The 16,227-nt window shown below is 41.0% G+C and overlaps 1 protein-coding gene across 8 annotated transcripts in view; it reads right to left on the bottom strand.

Annotated features, from left to right (window-relative positions):
- The window catches only part of WNK2 (WNK lysine deficient protein kinase 2), a 148,167-nt gene that overhangs the window by 51,813 nt on the left and 80,127 nt on the right, over window positions 1-16,227 (bottom strand). For all 8 annotated transcript variants that reach the window (XM_038772055.1, XM_038772047.1, XM_038772050.1 and 5 more), the window contains 3 exons: window positions 11,647-11,843; window positions 7,112-7,261; window positions 1,251-1,445 (listed from right to left, as the gene is read on the bottom strand). In XM_038772055.1, coding sequence (XP_038627983.1) covers window positions 1,251-1,445; window positions 7,112-7,261; window positions 11,647-11,843 — 542 coding nt within the window. The remainder of the gene's footprint in view (window positions 1-1,250; window positions 1,446-7,111; window positions 7,262-11,646; window positions 11,844-16,227) is intronic.

The raw sequence follows: 16,227 nt of genomic DNA, 5'->3' as shown, positions 1-16,227 counted from the left end.
AGATGTGCCAAAGAAATCTCGGCTTTTCAAAAAAAGTTAGCAGCATTTATGATTGAAATTTCAGCCAATTCTATGGTGCAACTGTGCACACAATTGCCTGAGACTATCTGCTGAAATGAAATACAGAAAACCAACCACGGATGCTATTCCCTTACTTCTAACTAGCCACCCTCCACTTTAAAGCAGCTAGTGGTTACTAGTGGGAAAGTTTGGGATGTAGAGGGAGGAAAGTTAAGGGTGTTAGAGCAGATGTCAAGGATGACAACAATCTCACTGCATCTTCAGGCATCATACTGTCCTTGTCAGAGTTAGAGTACCGGTCCGAATGGATCAGTGGCATGAACAATTAGTGAATGCCTTTATGTCGTTCTTATGATCTAGAGAAGTGCCAAGTGGGAAAATAGCATTTGTGGAACAGTACTGACATTTCTGGCCAAAAGGACACCTGGAAAATACCATTATGGCTGCTCTTGGAGAAAGGAGGGTCAGAGGATGCTCGGGGGAGGAAGAGAGAGCTGTAATTGGAAGGTTTAAAAGAACGATGGCTCATGTTTGGGTTAAATGGTTAACATTTACTTGGGCTTTTAAGCTTGAAGAAAGGGCAAAGAAGGTCCAGAATGAAAAGGACAAATTAAAAATCACTTCAAGTGAACAGCAACATTACTTTTAGTTTACAGCCTTAGAAAAATTGTGAAAATCTTCAAGCAATTCAAACAAGCATTTTGTTTCCATTTTATGCCGCATAATGCAGACTAACTAGGTTCCAACAGCCTCGGAGGACTTTATTTTTGCCACTGCCATTAAAGATTTACATGCAAATTTGCAAAGTGAACCGAAAAAAAGCTTCATTTCCTGTTATGTTTATCCAAAAGCTCCTAAATTCATTCATTCAATCAATCACATTTATTGAGCGCTTACTGTGTACAGAACACCGTACTAAGCGCTTGGGAAATACAAGTTGGCAACATATAGAGACGGTCCCTACCCAACAACGGGCTCATAGTCTAGAAGGGGGAGACAGACAACAAAACAAAACATATTAACAAAATAAAATAAATAGAATAGTAAATATGTAATGCTACCGATTGACGGACCGAGGGAGTGGCTGGCTGAGTGGGTGAGTGGGTGGGTGGGTGAGTGAGTGAGTGTGTGAGGACCAGCCGCCCTAAATAACCCCCTCTCTAGAGCAGATGCAAATCTATACAGACAATAAATTCTGTGCCCAACATCCCCAGTCAAGGCAAACTTACCTGTGTAGCTGGTATAGAAGGGTGCTGCTGCAGAGCCACTGTCGGCATTTGGAGAGGTTTTAGCTGAGAAGATGTGGTCACCTGAGAAGCTGGGGTTGTATACTGGGGCAAGAGATGGGTAGTAGACTGAAGAGAGCATACAGATTGACTCGCAAGTATCTGCTGCAGTTGAGCTGGCTGAGGCAGGGGTGGTGGCTGTGGAAATACATCAAATAAACCATTTCCAAATGGAGACCCAAACCCTAATATGTTCACTTCCCAAGAAGGATACAAACCAAACAGCAATATCATCAACATATTCTAACAGCTTGATCTTCCTGGATTTTGAAGGCCTGCTTATTCAGTTCTGTGTGACTGGACAAGGCAAAGGTGTCCTTAAATTTACACGTCCTTCAGAATAAAAGATAATTTGATTTCACCACAGCATCTTGGATGAATGTAGAAAACCTTATCTCCGAAGAACTCAAAGCACTCTTACATCTAATGCCTCATTTGTCCCGAGTTTTTGATTACCATTTAAAAAAAATTACCTGGGCCCAAATAATTCCACAGAGTAGGGATTGGTATCTCTAAGATTCAATTTAACAATGAAAGAATCAAGGTTGGCCAAAAGGGCTGCTCTTTTCATTCATGTGTAAATAATCTCTACATTGTAAGCTTGTTGTGGACAGGGAATGTGCCTGCTTAGTGTTACAGTGTACTCTCCCAAGTGCTTAGTACAGTGTTCTGCACACAGTAAGGGCTCAATAAATACGATGGACTGACTGACCAACTAGTCAGTACAATTATGGGAAGCTGACAGGTACTAAAAGAAGACATCGAATAAATACAATTAAAGGGAAAAACTAGGCAGAGGCAGAAGCACCTGTTTCATTGTAATTTACTATGATTGGTGAACTAAGCTGACATTTGTGAGCCCTGGATATTCTCAGTTTTTCCAGACAGAAATACAACATAAGGAAGGCTAAATGAGGAGTCTAAGTTGCACAGTACCCCCTGGCCAGTGCTAAGACTAGGACATAGAATTTCAAATCCTGCTCCAGTGGAGATATAGAAATACATGGGACTATATGATCTCAGCAGTAAAACTCAGGATGGCATTACCTTTATTAGATATACCGCATATCAGGTACTGGATAGGAGGCATCAAAAAACACATAAAGTAAAAATCCTAAGAAGGAAACACTGAGTAGGGAAACCCAGCCCAGCCAGGATCACCCAGGGCAGACTTTTGGAGAGTTTGCCTGTTACCATTAGACAACTGACTGTCTTACTGCACTTCTCTTTCTCTCCTCCTGTATATTTTCTTTTTTGGCCCTGCTGTTGGTCCAATGGAAAGAGCATGGCTCTGGCAATAGAAATCAAGACACTTGGTTTCTAGTCCTGGCTCTGCATGTAAAGGAATATCTACTGGGGCTCGGCCATCAGTGGTGGTGGTTTCTGACCTAAGAACTGCCTAGGGGATTCCACGAGGTAGACAGGACCAGTGGGAATCCTGAAAAATATCTGGCTGATATGGGCAGCCTGCAGGAGTTCCCAGGGAATTTACCTTTTGGATTTTAGTGCCACAGACCTGCACTGGCACTATGCTGAAGTCACTGGCCATAACTGGGTCCTGCACACAAAATAACTGTTCTCAGAGGTGCCACTTCTGAGCAGGAGGCACAGTCCTTCATTGCCCCACAATGAGGTACACTGAGGTAATTCACTTATGGCATTTGTTAAGTGCTTACTATATGTCAAGCACTTTTCTGAGTGCTGGGGTAGATTCAAGTTAATCAGGTCATACAGAATCTCTGTTCCAAATCTCAATAGGAGGGAGAACAGAACAGAATAGATCCCCATTGTACTGTTGAGGAAACTAAGGCAAAAAGTGACTTGCCCAAGGGCCACATGGCAGGCAAGTGGCAGAGCCAGGATTAGAAACCAAGTCCTCTGACTCCCAGGACTGTGCTTTTTCCACTAGGCAACACTGCTTCTCAAATGAATCACTTGTTCACCTTCTGAAATCCACCCTAACTTTAGGAATGGTTACCACGCTTAACTTCTTTGACACATTTTTAGAGTAACATTGTTAATAAAGCCTACCAAATTATTTGGCCTGTCATGTTATTAGATGGAATATGGCTATTACTGGCAACCATCTTTTTCACAAAAGAGCTTTCTAGGAGCAAGAATCTGTAGATGTTCTTTCTTCACCCTTACACCTCAGTGAATTAAAATTTGTTTCTTGACTTGCAAGTGTTGGCCAAGCCTGATTGTGAAATGGATCTATCTCCTTTTGGAGGCAGAACTGAAATCGATGACAAAGGGGAAGTAGAAAATATATCCTTGCAGTACCTGCCATCTAGGAACTATATTTCCCAGCATCTTATCAGACCTCTAGAGGACCAATCAATAAGCTAGGTGGAGCCTATAAATTCAGGGGTGGAAACTGTGGAAGGTTCTGTCCTTGTTTGCTAGAATACACTCTGTTAGCCTCCCTGAATGTTCTGCCCAATAATAATAATAATAATGGCATTTATTAAGCACTTACTATGTGCAAAGTACTGTTCTAAGCGCTGGGGATGTTACAAGGTGATCAGGTTGTCCCACGGGGGGCTCACAGTCTTAATCCCCATTTTACAGATGAGGTAACTGAGGCACAGAGAAGTTAAGTGACTTGTCCTAAGTCACACAGCTGACAAGTGGCAGAGCCAGGATTTGAACCCCTGACCTCTGACTCCAAAGCCCATGCTCTTTCCAGTAAGCCACGCTGCTTCTCCATTTGTGGTACTCTTTATGTATCAAAGGAAGTTTGCTTGTACATTTACAATAGTTTGTGCATACGTAGAAATCCTAGTTTTTACAATGTAAAAACATTCATGGGTTCAAATCCCAGCTCCACCACTGTCAGCTGTGTGACTTTGGGCAAGTCACTTAACTTCTCTGTGCCTCAGTTACCTCATCTGTAAAATGGGGATGAAGACTGTGAGCCCCCCGGGGGGACAACCTGATCACCTTGTAACCTTCCCAGTGCTTAGAACAGTGCTTTGCATATAGTAAGCACTTAATAAATGCCATCATTATTATTATTTGCATCTGGTTTTGCTGACACTCTCTTGCTCGCACTATGAATTATATTCAAGTTTCGTGTCTAAGCTTTGAGTGCTTAAAAAATGTACGAAGGTATCAATAGTGTTTCTCAGGCTCTTCCCCCAAGAACCCTGATATACTAGCTCTCAATATATGCCATGAAGATGGTAACTACAGTTCTCTGGCTTAGAATCATGATCCAAGACATCTTAGAGAATTAGGAGTTCAACAGTTAGAGATAAAGACACTACAGCTAAACTCTGCAAACAAGTACTGCATTCAAGTACTTGAATTCAACAGTTTTGAAGGTGATGTGATATTTCCAGTAGTACCAAAACTACTCTACCACACAATCAGGTAAATTCAAGCTTCTCCTGTATGCTATTTTAAGCCTTAAATAAAACCACAAAAGGTCCATAGCAACTTTAGGAAGATTCCTAAAATCTCCACTACTCCTCTCCAGACCCTCCCTCCTCTTGCCCCTTCTTCACCTCTCCCATCTTTCCCAGCAGTATCTCAAGAGGAGATCTCCTGCCTTCTCTCAAAATCTAACTCCTCCACCTGCAAATCCAACCCCATCCCTTTGCACCTTATCAAAACACTTGTCCCCTTCTTTCTTCCCTAGCCAGCATTTTCAACTGTTCGTTTACCAATGGCTTCTTCCCCACTGCTTTCAAACATGCCCATATCTCCCCTATCCTAAAAAAAACCCCTCCCCTGACTCAGTGGCTCCCTCCAGTTACCACCTCTATGAGGATGATTCCCAAATCTACATTTCCAGTCCTGGTCTCTCTTCCTCTCCGCAGTCTTGCATTTCCTCCTGCCTAAAAGACAGCTCTTAATTGGATGTCTCACTGACACCTCAAAGTTAGCATGTCCAAAACAGAAACTCCTTTGCTTCCCACCCAAACCCTGTCCTTTCCATGACTTTTCCATCATTGTAGACAGCACCACAAGCTGTCTTCCTGTCTCACAAGCCCATAATCTAGGCATTCTTGACTCCTCTCTCTCATTCAACACACATATTCAATCTATCACTAATCCTGTTGGTTCAACCTTCATAACTGCTAAAATTCACCTTTTCTTCTCCATCAAAACTACTACCACGTAAATCCAAGCATTTATCCTATTCTGCCTTGATTATTATATCAGCCTCCTTGCTGACCTCCCTGCCTCCTGTCTCTCCCCACTACAGTTCATACTTTACTCTGCTGCCTGGCTCATTTTTTCTACAAAAACATTCAATCCATGTTTCTCCACTCCTCAAGTTGCCCATCCACCTCCATATCAAACAGAAACTCCTTACCATCGGCTTTAAAGCACCCAATCACCTTGCCCCCTCCTGCTCTCCTACTATAATTCAGCCCATACACTTTACTCCTCTAATACCAACCTACTGATTGTACAGCAGTCTCATCTATCTCGCTGCCAACCTCTCACTCACATCCTGCCTCTGACCTGGAACACCCTCCCTCTTCATATCCCACAGATAATTACTCTCTCCAACTTCAAAGCCTTATTGAAGGCACATCTCCTCCAAGAGGCTTTCCCTGATTAAGCCCTCATTTTCTCTGCATTGCCTCCCCTCTGCATTGCCCTGATTTGCTCCCTTTATTTACCGCCCCCCTCAGCCCCACAGCACCTGTGTACATATCTGTAGTTATTTATTTATATTAATGTCTATCTCCCCCTCTAGACTATAAGCTCACTGTGGGCAGGGAATGTGTCGGTTTTGTTGTTGCACTGTACTCTCCCAAGTGCTTAGTACAGTGCTCAGCACACAGTAGGCACTCAGTAAATACTGCTGATTGAATTTCATTGTTTCAGAGGTTGCACTGCACACATTTTACATTAGCCCTCTTAGCAGCCAATCAGTTCACAAGATGCAGCTTTCCATCCCTATAACCTTATGGAATTGGCAATGGATCGCCTCAACTTTGGCTTGAGCTCCCGTGGAAGTTTGAACAGTTAGATTGACATGGATTCCCGTTATTTCAATGAGACACAGTGTGGTCTAGTGGATAGAGCATGGGCCGAAGATCCTGGGTTCTAACCCCGGTTCTGCCACTTGTCTGCTGTGTGACCTTATGTAAGTCACAACTTCTCTGTGCCTAATTTATGTCATCCATAAAATAGGGATGACTGTGCTCCCCACGTGGGACATGGACTGTGTCTAACATGATTAGCTTGTATCTACCCCAATGCTTATTACAGTGCCTTGGCACATAGTAAGCACTTAAATACATAAAAAATGTAAAAAAGACAGTGTCCATTTATTTAAAAATTGAATTTTTTATTGTTTTTGTTTTGAAAACTATGGGACTTATTCAGCTCCAGGAAACCCCACCACAGCATGGCTCAGTGGAAAGAGCATGGGCTTGGGAGTCAGAGGTCATGGGTTCAAATCCTGGCTCCACCAATTGTCAACTGTGTGACTTTGGGCAAGTCACTTAACTTCTCTGTGCCTCAGTTACCTCATCTGTAGAATGGGGATTAAGACTGTGAGCCCCACGTGGGACAACCTGATCACCTTGTATCCTCCACAGTGCTTAGAACAGTGCTTTGCACATAGTAAATGCTTAACAAATGCCATTATTATTCTTATTATTATTTCATTCTGATAATCCCTTAATGGAGTTAGAATCACTATTGAGTTGATGCAATTGAGTCTATCCTTTCAATTGCATCTTAATGAACTGAGATTAGACAAAATATATTATTATGCATGTCAGGAATGGAGTCGAGGACAGGTCTGGAATGAAATTTCAGTGAACCCAGTAACTTACCTGCTGGCTCAATAACAGAGGTTGTGAAGATACTTTCGGCACTGAAGCAACTGTAGTTGGCTGTACCACTGGAAATGATATTGCTGGCTCAGGGTAATGTGGTCGTGTAGAAAGGACAACAGATGGCGTATGAACCACAGTCAGTCCAGGCTGAAGGGAACAAACAAAAATTCTCAAATTTCATTCAATTCCTAAAAGCAAAAGTTTTCACACTAGCTGATCTTACAATTTATCTGGATTTCCATTCATAGATGTAATTAAAAATAGAAGGACTACAGGTGAAAGCAAAAAGGGAAGATGTACAAACCTCATGGGCAAGTTGTCTAGTACACTGAGGAGAAAAAAAATTCCAAGGCCAATAGAGCTATTGGTAATGCAATGTTTTACTCATGGGTGTAGGTAATTATGAATATACAATCAATATAGATGGTGTTATGGACACCATATGTCTATGCATGCAAGTGTGACTGAAAAGACACCTTCATGACTAACATTTATTTCCTCATGGTATGCACCTAAAGATAATTCCTTGCTGCACCAATTCACTTGTCCTAAACAAGGCATATCTGTTTTTGAGCATAGTTCTTATCCCAATTGTTGCCAAGACTTTGCTCAAGCGTAATAGCTCTGTTCTAATGGCAGAAGAAAGGCCAGACTGGCAGGCAGCAGTGGTCTCCCAACAGCCCCTCCATTCCACTCCCTGCTTATTTGTTCTCCTTTTCAAATTGCCATATAGCAATTTCTTAGGTATTGTGCTAAGAATTCTCCATTCTTCTCACATGTCCTGCCCAGCAAAGCTACTTTGCTTTGAGCACTGCCTCAATGCTCGTGAGCTGATTGCACTCCAGGACCTTGTTGTTGATGATGTTGTCCTGCCACTGATTTTGAGTACAGATCATAGATGGTGCTGGTGAAACTCTTCAAGAAGTTGGATATGTCTTCTCTAGTAGGTCCGTGAGTCACACCATTAGTGTTATGGACCGTCAACTCTGCAGCATGTGCCATGCCCTGTTGTCAATAAACTCTGTCAATCTTCCAAAAGCCATGCTATTTTTTTTTATTCTGTTTCTACTTCTGTACAATGTACTGCCCAGAGTAAGCAGAACTTGGTGTTAGCATTAAACTCTGTGCTCTGAAGATCTGTGGTGGTATGTAGGATTCCCAGTTATAGATGGTCACATAACTGGTTTTCTTCAAAGTTATAGTCAGTCCATAGCACTGTGTTGATTCTGCAAAATGACTCATATTCACCTGTATATCTCAAAAGCACAGTTGTCTGCACACAGAATGACTGTCTCAAAGACTTTTGATGATGTTGGGATTTTGGGGGACTGGAAGAGCTTCCTGAGGATCAGAAATGTATTCTGACTATTTTTTCTGGTCAGTTGTTGCATACTCAAGCTTGGTGGCCAAGACTAGGTTGAATAGGACTAAACCTACCATATATTCCTACTTCACTATGGTCAAATGGCAGGACAAGTTCCCCAACAATGAGGTCTTGGAACACAGCTCACTAACTTGGAGTTTAAGGTCCTGGTAGGTCATCCATATGGCAATATCCTGGAAACAGGAAGGAAGGCTTTATCCTGCAGCCTAACAGATAAAGGAAATGTGTGTACAGACCAAGACCCCTATTCTGCTTTTATAGACCTTAGACTGTTAGCCCCAAATGGAACAGGGACTGACCAACCTGAGTATCTTGTATCTACCACAGTGCTTAGTAGAGTGCTTGGCACAAGATAAGTGCTTAACAAATACCACAATTACCTTTCAAAAGCATCGGACCACTTGGCAACTACTTTTCCAGATTAAATCAGGTATATATATATCAGGCAATTTCACATAAAACTTTGTACACATTTTGGTGGAGTCATTAATCTGAGGAGTAAGCAGCAATGTAATTGTCCAGATTAAAAGAACTGTTGTTAGGTAACTGTGGTATGTTAGGGTTGGGCACTGAATCTCTTATTTTGTTACACGATTTATGTTTTGTGTTATAATGTTTGTGAGTGGATTTTTTTTCAGCTTGTGATAGAAAAATAAAATGTTAATGTTGAGACATGCTTTGAATGGCTTCAACAAAAATTAACTAGTGGTTTAGTGGTGTTTAACATTACAGTAGATAACACATAAAGGCACTTCATATTATTTTTCTACAGTTTTTGTATGGTATATGTTAAGTGCCAGGCATTGTACTAAGCACTGGAGTAGATACAACCTAATTAGGTTGATCAGATTCTGGAATGGAACCTAATTTATAACATGCACATCGATGGAAAAATATACCCCAAGATACATAATTTTCAAGGAATATAAGCCTACTGTATTGTGGGGTGTACCTGCACTGGATCAAAGATCCTTTTTTGTGTGCTTCTCATGTCAGTCACAGTTATGAAGAAATGAATTTGCCCCATCACATAGGCAACATTTCGCTGGCAAGACTACTACCTCTGTTTTACATCTGGAGTTGCCCTTAAGGAGTGACATTCGCTATACAGAGAGTCTACCTCACAGACATAAGAGTAGGCACCTGTGGGCAGCTCCACAATAACACAGAGGATGCAGTACATTTTTTTGACAATGCCACAGATGGAAAACTGCATAACATTTCATGTCATAAAGGCAGGTTTAAGTTCCTCCCCAAGAATGGGCCACTGAAGGAAGTCACAGGTGAACCAAATCTGGAATTAAACTAACCTTGAAGTGGTGAGGAATTTTGATTACAGGTCTGAAAGGCAATGAAAATTTAGCTTTATCCATTTTAAGACCCTTTCCAGAATGCAGCAGATGGGCTACCATGCCTGGCAATCATGCTCAATTATTATCAACCCAGTGGACTTTGCTGACATGTCCAGTTTTACCGACTGAGATTTAGTTGCTTCCTCTTTGTTTTCCTGCAATGCCTTCCCTCATTAATACTCCAAGAAGATTTGCTGCTAGTTTCCAGAGCCACTGATGAATACCTTGTAGCTACAGCCATTGCAAATCAGAGAGCTCTGGCTAATAATAATAACAAACTACATATTTCCTGCTGAGTCTAGGAGTCTTAGAGTGACATTTTTATTACAAACAATCAATGATATTTATTGAGAGCCTACTGTATCCTTACTGTATACTTTGTACTCCATTACTGTGTATTCTATTAAGCACTTGGGAGAGTAAGATATGATAGAGTTGGTAGACATGTTCCCTGCCCAAAAGGAGCATACACTGTACAGGAGGAAACAGACATTCAGATTCAGATTTTACTGCTACCGCAGGAGGGTTCTTACTGAATTCATGAGGATACTGGAACAAGGATGGGTTACTAAACTGAGGGCTCCACACCCAATAGAGCCAAACACAGAACTGAATAAGTACAACATCCACAAGAAGCAGTGTGCCCTAATGGAAACAGCACAGGCCTGGGAGTCAGAGGACCTGGGTTCTAATCCCAGCTCCATCTCTTGTCTGCTATGTGACCTTGAGCAAGTCATTTAACTTCTCTGTGCCTCTATTACCTCATCTGTAAACTGGGGATTAAATTTAGAGTCCTGTGTGGGACAGGGACGGTGTCCAACCTATTATTTTCTATCTACCCCAGGGTTTAGTACAGAGCATGGCACAGAGTAAGCGCTTAACATGCCATTAAAAATTTGTGGTATTTGTTAAGTGCTTAAAGACAAAATACTATCCGCAGGCTATGTTTATGGGTGACTTGATAGGAACATCCGTGACAATTTCAAAAGCACGAGACTTCTTTCACTTCTGAATCTGCTTCATTATGTCATCTAAATAGAATGAAGATGGACAAATAGCACAAAAGAATAAGTTCTGAACAAAGTAAGAACTTGGCACATAAGCCTTGTTTAAGCTTCTAAGTCTTCTAATATATCTGACTAGTGCCAGTGTGACATAACAGCTTAAAGGATGAAACCAAATCAATTCCCATTTCACTTGTATACCTGCATTTTCAGTTACATCCTTAGACAGCAGTTGAGCCATTTTCTGGATAAACTATGCAGATGTTTACAATACAGTAAAAACATATAAACATTACCCTAAAATGACTGAGAGGAGAAAAAGGAGACTGAGAAAGACAAACGGGTAAGGACAAGAAAATCACCAAATGGGAAACAATCATAACACAGAGAGCTATAAAGCAAATTGCAAGCAGGTCATAGGGTTATGAGGCAACATTAAATCAATGAGGCAGCATGGCCTAGTAGACAGAACATGAACCTGTAAATTAGAGGACCTGAGTTCTAACCCTAACTCTACCAATTGCCTGCTGTGTGATCTTGGAAAAGTCATTTAACTTCTCTGTACCTTAGTTTCCTCATCTGCCAATAAAAATGGGTATTAAATACCTTTTCTCCCTTCTACTTAGACTGTGAGCCCTATGTGGAATGGGGACTGTGTCCAATCTGATACACCTATACCTACCCCAGTGTTTAGAACAGTGCTTGACACATAGTAAGCACTTAAATACCATTACTATTATTCTTATTCTATTATTATTATTATTATGACTACAACCAAGAGTTAGAACTCACAATTGCAGGTTGCTGGTAGTGGCCCAGAGATGGCAGACTCTGTGGTAGGGCCTGCCCATCACTCACAGGTGGGCTGTAGACTCGCTGGATTACAGGAGGTATTGCATCAGGCAAAGAAGAGTAGATCACACCTTGTTGGCTGCTCTGCGAATCTGAATATACGGTAGATCCCTGGCCACTGTCAAATGTGCTGTCCGCTGAAAGAACAAGACAGGTTGCTTTGGAATCCAAGTTTACATTAACACTTTCCACAGAGAGCTATGTCCAAGTTCTACTAAATGGGAATTTCAGCTCACAGACTACCCATCACATTGTTTGGTTAAGTGACTTACTCTATTTTATTCCAACTAACAGTCCACAAAATCTTACCAACCTGACACATCTTACAGAGGCTCAGTCCTGAACTGTTGAATTTAGGACATGCTTCAGGGAGGCCCATGTGCTCCCTGACCCCTATTTTGAGCACCTTCAGGCTGGGGTGGACCAGGAGACCTGCGGCTTTCCCAGGTGAACCTACAACCCCAACACTTGCTGGAATGGGCTGTAGAGCCTCTTGACATCTCAATAGCCCACGTAATAACCACACATTCCCATGCATCCTACATGCGTGGCCCCAATCCCCAAGGAGTGAACTGGTAGGCCCAGTCAGATGTCAGTTGAACTGAATTCCCGCCATATCGGGACTCCAATTTTTCAGCACATGTGAAGCTCTGTTACAAGGCACACAGATGATGAATCAACATTCATCTTACAGACACAAATTCTTAATTTCCTTGGGTGAGAAACTATTTTCAGAGTTAGATTATAGTCCAAGACCCTTCAAAGGAAGGCAACATATGTAAGTACTAATAACTAAAATAGAACTTGCTAGTGAGGTCCATAATACATATATGTCCATTTTCAAGAGATAGAAAAACAATGTCCCAAAAGAGTGCAATCTCAAGGCTGAATTCAAGGTCAGACAATGAACCAGAAGCAACGTGGGCTAATGGAAAAAGCATGGGCCTGGGAGTCAGAAGTTTCTGTCACTTGTCTGCTGTGTGACCTTGGACAAGTCACTTTACTTCTCTGGGCCTCAGTTACCTCATCTGTGAAATGGGGATTGATTAAGATTGTGAGTCCCTGTGGGTCATGGACTGTGTCCAAGCTGATTATCTTGTACCTGCTCCAGGGCTTAGTACAGTGCCTCGCACATAGGAAGTGTTTAACAAATACCATTAAAAGAAATTCTGGCTCCTCCATTTGTCTGCTGTGTGATTTGGGCAAGTCACTTAATTTCTCTATGCCTCTGTTTCCTCATCTATAAAATGGGGATTAAGACTGGGAGCCCCATGTGGGGCATGAACTGGGTCCAACCTGATTAGCTTGTATCTACTTCAGCGCTCAGAACAGTACTTGACACATAGTACATGCTTAACAAATGCCATTAAAAAAAAAACCTGTGAACCCCATGTGCGACAGAGGTGTCTGATCTGATGACCTTGATTCTACCCCATAGCTTAGTACACTTAGCACTTAACAAATGTTACAATTATTACTATTATTATTATGTTGCTAACTTGTACTTCCCAAGCACTTAGTACAGTGCTCTGCACACAGTAAGCTCTCAATAAATACGATTGAATGAATGAATGAATATTAGAAGTAGGTTTTCCGATCCTCAATCTAGTGCTTTACTCATCACCAAAAGTCATCCTTATTCAATTATTCAGGAGTATAATTCTCAGCTTCATCACTGTTCATACTACAGATTTGGCTGGAATTCAAGTTGGGAAACTGCACAACCATGAAAATAGGATCATCAAGGCAGCATCTTTGTCAAATAACAGTGAAGATTATAATGATTTGACTGAATAATATGGGTGCAAAAGGGGCCTTTTCAAGTTCACCAGAGCTTATACAATATATTTGCACAATTAGCAAACTTGCTTCTCCACAACTATTGTTCCCCTCAGTGGAAAAATTCAAGATGATACCCATTAAATTGTGCATTGTACAGCTTTCATTCTAGTAAAAAAGGCAAAACAACTGCTGGTAAACACCTCGGACTCCCTCTGCTGACAGATCCTGTAGGCACACAAAATCTGAACCCAGCTTACCTCAGTGTTTCCACTGAATGAATATTAGCCAGTTTTCAAATGTAGCTAAATACAGACACCAGTGATGATAGGACAGCAAACTCTCCACAACATTTGTAACCCAATCTCCTTTGGATAGCTTGAATTTTTTAGATAAAAGAAGAAGACGTTCTCTCATTCCCCTGCTGTCCCAGATTCCTACAGAAGACTTGCTAAAAATAACCTGTCCTCCACTTGGAGCCTGGGACTAGAGGAAAGCAAGGAGACACTTGCATGTTGAAAAAGGTAGTTGAGAATAGGGATAATTTATCTTTGGCCCTGCAAGAGTTCAATATATTTGGAAAAGTGAGTGTTATCATTATGTCTCTCTCTCTCTCTCTCTCTGATTGGATGAATGAATAAATGAAGTGAAATTAGTTATATCAGAGAGACTGCATCTCTCCCATGTATTTTAAGATAGCTGTATTGAAGACAATATAGAAGGAAATCCAAATGTTGCTAAGCATAAGCCTTAGCAGTATCAATTCACTGTGGATTAACTGCCCATCACTCATTCATTCAGATGTGCTTGCTCTTGCCATCCACATTAGAAATTTATCTGGAGAGGGGAAAGAACAGATATAAAATTTCAAGGGTTCCAACCTCTTTATAAATTACTAAAGTGGCAAGGGAGTTTCATCAGTAAGAAGTGTTTTCTTTCCTTATTTGAGTTTAAATGCTCAAAGCTTCTTAGATTTATTTTTCCCCTCTGCATTCTCCCAATAGCTAATATGCATACATGCAATTAACCTAGGAGTGATTAGGAAACCGCGTCGTCGCAACGGCCATTATAAATTAAGCTTATGTGTTTAGGATATATCATAATGCACACTGATATTAAATTATTAACTTACGATACGATTCAAAATTTACTCCATCTCACCAAAGGACAGCTGTTTTCCCTAGGCTGTAGAATCTAAAAGCTCCATAAATCACCATAAGGCAGGGGATACTGGATTATGTGGTAGAGCATCATATGAATAAATTACAACTAGATTAGAAATCAAATTGGAATTTTAGCCCACATTTATTTATGCTCAGTAAACTGCCTGCATAAGTCATGGAAAGACATTAATATAATTTAGATGCCTTCATTTGCTTAGCAAGCAAATGCCATCGGAAATAAGGTTTCTTAAAAGGCATCCAATTGCCTCTAATAAACCTTTTCCTTGTAAACCCCAAAACCTAAAAGCTTCTTAGAACATCTTAACACATTTGACTTCCTGAACTACGTAACAAAAGGAAAAATCAACATGTTTGTTATTTTTCCAAGTATCCCCCAGAACCTAACTTGAATTTTAATTCAATCCTGAAAATCTGAGTTCAGGTAATTTAATAAATGATCAGCTTCCCTCTTCCCCTTCCCTCCTTATCTTCACCAAAGACAGAACAAGAAAAGTAGTGCGGGCTAGTGGAAAGAGTATGGGCCTGGGAGTAAGAGGGCCTGGGTTCTAATCCTGACCCTGCCACTGGTCTGCTGTGTGACCTTGGGGAAGTCACTTAACTTCTCTGTGCCTCAGTTTCCTCAGCTGAAAAATGGGGATTCAGAGTCTGTTCTACTTTGTACTGAAACTGTGAGCTCCTTGTGTGACAGGGACTGTCTCTGACCTGATTAACTGGGTTCTACCCCAACACTTAGAAAAGGGCTTGGCACAAAGAAAAGTGCTTCACGAATAATAATAATAATAGTAATAATAAAATAACCTGACCTGAAATTACAATAGAACATAACTAACCTATTTTCCTAATTGTAAAATCAGTTCCCCAAGGTTGAGATGTCTTGTTCCTCAATCAAATTTTGGCATTATAAGCAATCCCTCTAGGAGACAGGGACTGAATTAGATAATATTTCAGGATCTCTTCTAACCCTGTGAATCTATACCACTGCATCATTCTAAATACCTTACATATGTTTTCATAAATAAAGCACTTGAAGCTCTGAAATTCCTATAGGAAAAATGATGTTTTTTGAAATGAGTTTGATAGGTGGCACCAAACATCATTTGATCAACAGTACAAAACAACTGGTGGACTCTTTCAACTACAGTATCTAAAAAAAAAAAATAGTCTCCCACTGTCCTTCAAAATAAAGACCTGCTGTATATTTGATAACACTAGTCCCAAAATACTATAAGCTGCCATTCCAGACTGTTGAAAATGCATCTTTATAATGAATGGAGAAGGAGATATTGGAAATATTGATGATATTAGCACTAGGTTTTCATGAAGAAATGCTCAAGCCTCACTTCAAAAACCAAAGATAAGACAAGGTTAGCTCCTTCACTGGAGAGAAGCAGCATGGCCCAGTGGATAGAGCACAGGCCTGGGTTCTAATCCCGGCTCTGCCACATGTCTGCTGTGTGACTTTGGGCAAGTCGCTTAACTTCTCTGGGCCTCAGTTACTTCATCTGTAAAACAGGGATTAAGAGTGTAAGCCCCATGTGGGACAGGGACTGTGTTCAAC

Source organism: Tachyglossus aculeatus, chromosome X1 (assembly GCF_015852505.1).
Source record: "Tachyglossus aculeatus isolate mTacAcu1 chromosome X1, mTacAcu1.pri, whole genome shotgun sequence".
NCBI lineage: Eukaryota > Metazoa > Chordata > Mammalia > Monotremata > Tachyglossidae > Tachyglossus > Tachyglossus aculeatus.
The sequence above is the reverse complement of the archived record's forward strand: the minus strand, read 5'-3'. Positions and strand labels throughout refer to the sequence as shown.